Raw genomic sequence first — 8,546 nt, forward strand, 5'->3', positions numbered from 1 at the left:
AATCTAATCCTATTTTGTCATATTCGAATATCCCCCTATTTGATTTTTGGATGGGATCAGATAACAGGAAACAATTAAAAATCAGATTGAATTTGAATCACCCCTATCCAATTTGAAAGAATCTGATCATTTTATTTATTTATTCATAAATATGTATATATTGAATTTTTTAATTTTTATACTATTTATTTTTTATAAAAAAAAAAACATGTATATATATGATGGAAATAGTTGAAAAAATGCTTGTATTTTTTTGTTATATAAATGTTATGTTTTTTCTTTTTAATAATTTGTTAAATTTTATAAAAGTTAAATTGGATCGGATCAGATTCAGATTTCCAACATCCTTAATGGATTAGGATTCAGATTGACCTCTTGTGAGATCAGATTGGATTGGATTCATGATTTATATTATCTAATTATCGTATAAAATTTGAATATACCTCAATTCGAATATAATCTGATCTATTTGCATCCCTAACACCCTTGAGTCCTTGACAATGATACATGTAAAAAATGTTTATGCCTTTAGGGTAGTGAGCTTTACCATTCTTTTGATTCCCAAGTAAATTATACAATGACTCTTTTGATCATAAAAAGTCATTGTTAGAATGAACAAGATTGTCTCAACATATTTTGTCAACTTTCCCCTTGGTGAAAAAGTTAATTATCCACATGAATTTGAAAAACAAACATGGGAAAATGATCGGGAACCATAATCTCATTGACCGGCTTTCCCCCTTCAAATTTGGACAAAAAAAAAAAAGAACAATACCCTAAATGAAAGAGAAAGAAGGTAAAGGATAATTATCTGTCTAGGAATAAGATAGGATGTGAGATGTTGTGATCCCCACTTTATATGAGAAAGAATTGAAGAGAAGGAAGGTACTACAAATTATGCATTGGTTTTCAAAAAGCAAAATTTGCATTGCTAATAAATGCAAAGGAGACAAAAAGGCACAAATTTTGTATCACAAAAGAAGTGCAAACCAATACAAACAAACGTAAGCATAACTAAGCCTACCATCTATAGCCTTAAAAATAGATGACATGTGCAAGATTACACAATCATAATCCTCTATTCAAATCTATCCTTGAAACGAAAATTGATGGATTGATGGATTGCAAAACGAATTAATATGACAGAGGTGATGAAAGAGGGATCCAACCAACCACCAGGCAAACGTCAAGATCGGGGTCCCGTATAGCCCTTGTCCTTTTTTTTTTTTTTTCTTTCTTCGAAACATCACCTTACAAAAAATATCTGTCATAAAGAAAAACCAAAATAATCCATTAGAATAACACTAAACAAAGACGTATCAGCCAATTGAGAAGGTGTTTGTTTTCTAGGTAATTGATACCTCCCCTTTTGGAGACAAGAAAGAGACACCAATTGATCTCATCGTTAGAATACAATTCAAAAGCCTCCAAACCCACCAAATGATCTCATCCAGAGAGAGAGAGAGAGATCTTATCACCACTCACATGCTACAACACTACAACTATGATAAAATGGAAATTAAGCTACCAAATGCTTTACACCGTACCACAACACTCTACAAGGCTGGTTGAAGAGTTAAATTTCAGATTGACCACACCGCCCTCAAATGCAAAAGACCCATACCCCATTAATGGTTAACCACCCTCAAATGCTCAAATGCTCTTCCCTTGGTAAACTTTGAACGGTGTCTGACCACCTTCCAGGTGAATGATCGCTACTATTGGATGAAACTTGAGCCTCTGCTCTTGCTTCCCTGATCATCCTCAACACCTCCTTCATCGCCGGCCTACTCTCCGGTGCAATCACTACGCACGCCATCGCAATGTTCAAAAGGGCTCCGAGTTTCTCCTCGGAAGTTTCATTTCCCGACGTAGGGTCGTCGCCAGATTCCGTCTCCTCTTCTCGAACTGACCGAACCCACCGTGGGATATCCTCCCCATGTTCTTGGACTAGGTCCTGGAAGGGTGTTTTTCCGGTTAGGAGCTCCAACAGGAGTACTCCGAAGCTATAGACATCCGATGCTTGTGTCATGGGCTTTCGCGTGTCCCGGCATTCAGGGGCTCTGTAGAACAGGGAAGAAGCACTGGGCTCCTCAAGTGAGTCTGGGTCTCTAAAACTGCTAAGCCCGTAATCTGTAAGGCAGGATTCAAAGTCCGACCCCAGCAGCACGTTGGACGACTTCAAGTTCCCGTGGGTCATGCCGGGGTTCTGGTGCAAGTAAACCAGCCCTGTTGCCAAGTCTTCTGCTATCTTCAGGCAGGACGTCCAGTGAAGAGGCTTCCCACTACCAGAAGTTCTTGATCCTGTCAAACCATAACCCACATTTGCCGTTACAACTTAAAACCTTAACCAGAGATCATAATATATAATTACTTCAATATGTAGAACCAAGAAACATGCACGATGCACCCCATTTGCCCATTCACAACCCTAACCCTAAACCCGACAGACCTTCACCCCTCAACGAACCTAATCCATCACCCTGGATTGGTCTCATGTTGGCCATAGTTTCATATTCTGAACTTCTTTTTGACTTTCAAAAAGCTATTCTCACTTTTCAGAATACTGTTAGAGCTTTAGAATTGTTAGTGTATATACAAATTACAAATACACATGGTTATCAAAAGGTGCAGACTGCTGAGGCCTTTAGAAAAAAATTATATCAAATGAAACAAAACAATTACACTGTTTCTGGGGTTCACGGTTCAGTTTGGCCGAGAGGGCGCGCAACATTATCGAGATCAAGATTTATAGAAAAAATAATAGATAATTGGGAGATTTGAGGAAAAGACAAATGATTAAGTGGTCCCTTCCCTCTTTCTTTCAATGTTCAACAATATCGGTGGGAAGGCGATGGTTGGAGAAAGCAAAATGGTTGGTGAGAGAAACAGACAGATGATCAGTCGATTTCAGGCTCAGCTACCCAGCAGCGCGGGGATCTATTAATCCTAAACTCTAACCAAATATTTATCAAGACATAATCCAACTTCCTCTGTTCTTTTCATTGTTTTCGTCTGAGAGAAAAGGAGCATTCTCCCGTGACAAACTCGTGTTGGTAGACATGCAAACGTATCGGAAATTGTAAGAAAACGAAAGAAGACAAGACTGAGATCAACTGGGCTGAGAATCCCAGACTAGTTTAATTTAATGCGTGCGTGATTTACGACCTCACTCACCATCTCTGAAAAAGTTAAAAATACTCACAGATGAAACATAAGAAACAGAGGGAAGAGATGAAGACAAGCAAGGAATCGTTTTTCTCTTTTGCTTGTTGCAGACAAACATGGAACTATCGAGATTTTAAACTGGTTTTCCACATCCGCTGAGATCTGGGATGCGTTTGGGTTGGAAGTGAACAAAAGATAAGAGTATTAAGAATTTAAGTTGGACCCAAGGGTATTATTGGTATAGACGAAAATAAGGGTTTCACGTGCACTGAATGATTTCCTATACTTTTTTTTTTTTTTACTTTTGTGGAGTGCTTCATGGCTGACATCTTCCCAGGTGGCAAGTACATCAAAGCCAGACTGAGTAGAAGAGGCATGCCACATGCAAGGGTATAAGAAGAAGATGAAGCTTTAACAGGTTTTAGAATTCTTAAGAGCTTGAGGCAGACAACTTGCTAGCAGACGGCAAGAGAAAAAGAAAAGCCACAGTTTATTATTGCTTCATCCTTCATGGCTAACATCTTGCCAGGTGGCAACTGGCAAGTATATCAAGGCCAGAGAAGAGGAATGCAAAGGTAATAAGAGTTAAACCATTTAATTTACAGGTTTTAGTATTCTTAAGAGTTTGAGGCTGACAACTTGCCAGGTGGCAAGAGAAAGAAAGGCCACTCACTCAGCTGGGTTGATGGTGAAAGTACGGCAGTACAAACACAGGACATGCATGAATTGTTTGATGGTGGTGCTGGTAGATGGATGTTAACTCCAGCTTGCCAATAATAAATTCAGTTCACTGTTGCTCTGTAACCCCATGTTCACAAGGGCCACAAATTTCAGTTGACCAAGGTGGGCCACGGCCTATAATAAGCCCAAAACACAACAGAGGACTGGCCCAACATTAGGGATATCTAGATCCATCCGTCCAGTTCAACATGCTGGCAAACATTATGGACTGGCTTCACGTACATTTTCTTAAACAAAATTAATTTCACATTAAGTTATTATTCATGTAAGAATTTTATGAAAAATATATAGGAAGAAGAAGGATGGAATTGGAATATCTTCGGAAAAACGAAATGGCTCAGGCTCAGACAGGTCAAAAAGCCCAGCAGAGGCTTGACTGGCACTATGGGCCATTGGGCCCATTCGTTTTGTCACGTCATACTGATTGGCTAATGCAGCCCACTACCGTACCAAGGTGGTACTTTTCTTTCTGTTTTTTATTGAATATAAATAAGGCCTTCTTTCCACGTGGCAGAAGACTATCTGGTGTGATGGCACCATCACATTCCAAAACACGACATGGAGAGGTGCAAAGACATGTTGACCTACATCAACATGGGCCCTACATGGGGACCCATGTAGTGCAAAAGCACCATCACATTCCAAAACACGACATGGAGAGGTGCAAAGACATGTTGACCTACATCAACATGGGCCCTACATGGGGACCCATGTAGTGCAAAAGGTAAATCCCTGGCAGGTTCCTCTTGCTCCCGAGAAAACCAACCCATGACCATTATTGTTTACCATTATAAGATAGGATGACTTGGCAAACACGTGGAGCCCATCTAAGCTGTCACCTGAGCTACCACGTGGGAGATTCCAACTCATGTAGAAATCTCTGCTGGATTACTTTTATTTTATTATGCATTAATAATAATAGCGACATGCTAACCGTCTGTCACCACCACTCAAATCAAATCCCAACCTTCCAAACAGGTGGGCCCATCCGAAACATCTCAATTAGTGTCTCATAAACCTGGCCCACCTGGGACAAACCCTACGCATGCAAGTGGCTACCACTCTGATACCTAGAGTCTAGAGACTACAAACTACAACTCACCATGTTATCTATAGCCCTAGCCCCATCAAACTCTATGTAGTTACTAGTTTAGTGACACAATTAATTTAGGCTGTGTATGGCATGGCCCACCGAATTAACCGTCTAGATTGAGTTTTGAAAATCAAGATATCAAAGGGGATAGGTAGTGGTAGTTACCGTGGATGAGGGAGAACAAGCTGCCGTTGGGGAAGTAATCGTAGACGAGGAGGCGCTCCTCCTTGGCCTGAAAATAAGCTCTGAGTGGGACCAGGTTGGGATGTCTGAGCCGTCCAAGCACCTCCATCTGTCTCCTGAACTCGTCCAGCCTCGGATACCTTGAATCTTTCAACCTTTTAACGGTCACGATGAACCCAGATTCCATCACAGCCTTGTACGTGCTCCCCATGGTCCCTCGCCCCAGAGTCTCCGCCGATGCCTTCAGCAGATCCTCTAAACTGTACGTCATTTGCTGATCCCCTGCTCCACAAAACACCAAACTCCCTAGTCCCTCTCCTTCCCACGAAAACCCCCCACGTTTTCCTCCATTATTACCTCCTGTGCCACCAGACCCCTCTCCCGCTCCTCCTTCGGCCGCCCCCTCCATTGCTTTGCTCCTCCCTTCGATTGCATTCCTTCTTCTGCAAGCCCTCCATGCCAGAGACAAGCAGATTAGCAACAGAAGGAACCCTCCGATGCTTCCGACGATAATCGCAACCAGCTTTCTCCGTCGCCGGTGACTCGAAGAGCCCGAAGGTGTATTAATCGGAGAAGCGGGACTAATCGGAGGGAGGCTTTGAGTTTGAGTTCCATTACTACATGGCCTGTCTATCTGATCACCACAGAGGTCTAGGTTACCTGAGAACGATGAAAAGTTGAACCGAATGAGAGCAGGGGTTATCGGAATCTCGCCGGAGAGTTTATTGTTTGATACATTGAAGAATCTGAGACTGGTTTGGTTCAAAGGTGGGAGTTCTCCGGTTAGCCGATTGTCTTGCAAGTAAAGAACGTACAATCGCCGGAGCTTGAGAAGGGACGATGGAATGTTGCCGGAGATTTTGTTCCCCGAGAGGACTACGACCTTTAGACGGTGTAGGTCAGAAATGGAGCTGGGGAAGTAGCCGGAGAACTGATTATCGTTCAGGAAGAGTGACTTGAGATTGGTGAGGCCAGAGAGGTCGGGGATTTCGCCGGAAATCGAGTTCCCTTTGAAGCTCAGTACTCGGAGCTGATCGAGCCGGTTTAAACTGGCCGCGTCCAGGGTTCCCGTCAAGTTTAAGTACTCGACAACCATCTTTGTAACCCTTCCCCTCAAGCATTCTCTGATACCTTGCCAGTTGCAGAAGTCGTATCCTTCCCATGGAAGCGAGTTTGAAGGATCAACCGTCGATTTCAGAGCTAGAAGCGCTTCTCGGTCGCTTGATTCCGCTAGGGTAAGATCAGAAACCAACAAAAGAAAGGAGAAAACCAAAAGGCACCTTGAAGAGGGAAGTCTCATTTTAAGATGCAATAATAAATCCAGAAACTTTTACAAAGCAAACCACTTTTAATGGCTTCCCCAGATCTCGTTCATGTTAAATGAATCTTTTGAACTGGGGTTTCCATAAGTGAGACCCAATGAAGAATCTTCAAAGCTTTAAACCCTTAAAATCTTCAAATTTTCAGAATCTCCAAATCTCTCATCAAAAACCATCAGATCTACCTTTTTGCATAGACGATCTTTTCTGCTTCTGCTTCTACTTTTACCTTTGCTTTCTTTAATCCATCAAAACAGTAAAACATCTGCATCACCTAATCGAGAAAATCATTAAGACATGGATACAAAAGAAAGAATAAATAAATAAATCCCACGAACACCTCCCAATCAGCGCTTTTTATCTCAACGATACAACTCAAAACAAACAGATGTAGAGGAAAAGATGTCCATCACCTACTCTGTTCTTCGAACGATTTGAAAACTGTAGAGCAAAAAAGGGCGCCATTGATGAGCTCCATTGATTCATCAACAGACACTGATTCCGCATTGTTTTTCCCCCAATTTCTTCCTCGCTGGATTCACGGACCAAAAGAGTTAACTTCACGTGAACTCTACTGCTCTGAACTTTCAGTTACAGACAGCAATGCCCTTCTTTTTTTTCCTCTTCGTGAGGTATTTAATGCAGCAAAGGTAAAAATATATCTTATTTCCCTCGTTGTTGTCAAAATTCTGAGCTTTTAGGGAGCATAAACTGCATTAGATCCAATAATATATTTTCACTTTCCGATACCAGTTTTAAACAGGATCGATGCTTCAACTGAGCTGAAAATCTGAAACATAAGTCGATCTCCGAGCACAGTATCAGACAGAAAACCAGGATCAAATCATGCTTTCTCTGCTTCAATGAACATTACAACGAGCTCAATCAATGGAGTCGCTTCGACCAACCGACGAAAATTAAGAGGAAAATCCGAAAACGAACCCAAGATTTAACCAAACCGGCGGAAGAACAAGAGGAGAGAGAAAACCAGAAGGACTGAACAAATTGGTTTCGCTGTAGTCACTCCCAGTAATACTATATAGGACTAGGAGAGACCGAGAGAGACCGTCATCATCTGTCGACTCTCGTTACTTCCGACATTTTCTCTTCTTACGCTAATGGCCTTATCCAATTATCATATTCTCAGAAAAACTCCTCCCTAGTCCCTACTACACCTGTTCACGGGCCGGGTCGGGCTTTGCCTCTTTAAAACAAAAAAGAAAACACCAGGCCCAAGCCCGGCCCTATATAAACCCAGATCTAAACAGAAATTTTATAAATTATATATAATCTTAATTCTACGGTTCAGCCCAGGGTCAGAATTTATAGGCCCAAAGTATAGTTGGGGTGGGTGCCAGGGGTGCAATTTGTGTGGGCCCAACCCAAGCCTGAACTGGCCCAACCCAAAATTTTATATGGGTTGGGTTTGGATTTTCAGTCCTCGGGCTGGGCTCAGGCCCAAGAAGTCGGGTTTTTATATTTTTTTGGTCGGGTTCAAGCCTAACCCTTAGGTAACCCAAACCCGGCCCGAGTCTGGCCCAATTATATACATTTATACATATATATGTGTATATATGTAAATGTTGCATACATATTTACATACATACATATATATGTGTATATATGTAAATGTTGCATACATATGCATATATATTTGCATAAATGCATTTATATATGTATAATTTTAGAGTGGGTTTATTGACCAACCCGAGCCCAACTCAAGTGCATCAAATTACAGGGAGGGTTGGGCTCGGGTTGGGAAAATCGGGATTGACCGGGCTCGGGCCTTAAGCCCAAATTTTAGGGTCGGACCTAGGTTAACCATAAATTTGGCCCAACCTGCCCGACTTGCACCCCTATTGATGCCAATTCATGGGCGGGCATTGGTGTGTGGAGTGGGGGTTTTTGAGATTTTGAACATTTATAGCTCTGCAGTGGAAATCAGAAATCTACATTGGGCATGTCTGTACTTTTCCAATAATATAATATATATTATATTTTTATTTATATATAATTTTATCGGGCTGAGCTTTTTTTAGAAA

The 8,546-nt window shown here is 41.5% G+C and overlaps 1 protein-coding gene across 4 annotated transcripts; it reads right to left on the reverse strand.

The window, feature by feature from the left end:
* Positions 1-1,270: 1,270 nt before the first annotated feature.
* On the reverse strand, positions 1,271-7,601 carry LOC104592464 (inactive leucine-rich repeat receptor-like serine/threonine-protein kinase At1g60630). Of its 4 annotated transcripts, none has more exons than XM_010251865.3 (3): positions 6,922-7,601; positions 5,168-6,778; positions 1,271-2,304 (listed from the first exon to the last, which is right to left on the reverse strand). In XM_010251865.3, exons 2-3 carry the CDS (start codon positions 6,483-6,485, stop codon positions 1,646-1,648), a joined length of 1,977 nt encoding a protein of 658 aa, XP_010250167.1. In that variant the 5' UTR covers positions 6,486-6,778; positions 6,922-7,601; the 3' UTR covers positions 1,271-1,645. The 4 variants fall into 4 exon arrangements, with proteins under 4 accessions (XP_010250167.1, XP_010250175.1, XP_010250159.1 ...); XM_010251873.3 differs by having other exon boundaries at positions 5,168-6,769; positions 6,922-7,517; XM_010251857.3 differs by having other exon boundaries at positions 6,918-7,516.
* Between the last annotated feature and the right edge of the window lie 945 nt (positions 7,602-8,546).

This window comes from Nelumbo nucifera, chromosome 3 (genome assembly GCF_055504915.1).
Source record: "Nelumbo nucifera cultivar China Antique chromosome 3, China Antique-T2T, whole genome shotgun sequence".
Taxonomy (NCBI): domain Eukaryota; kingdom Viridiplantae; phylum Streptophyta; class Magnoliopsida; order Proteales; family Nelumbonaceae; genus Nelumbo; species Nelumbo nucifera.

Excerpts from the sequence above, each read along its gene's own strand:
- LOC104592464 (XM_010251865.3), bottom strand. The coding sequence starts at position 6,485 with ATGAGACTTCCCTCTTCAAGGTGCCTTTTGGTTTTCTCCTTTCTTTTG. Across the intron at positions 2,305-5,167 it reads CTTGTTCTCCCTCATCCACG|GATCAAGAACTTCTGGTAGT; the intron begins GTAACTACCACT and ends ATGGTTTGACAG.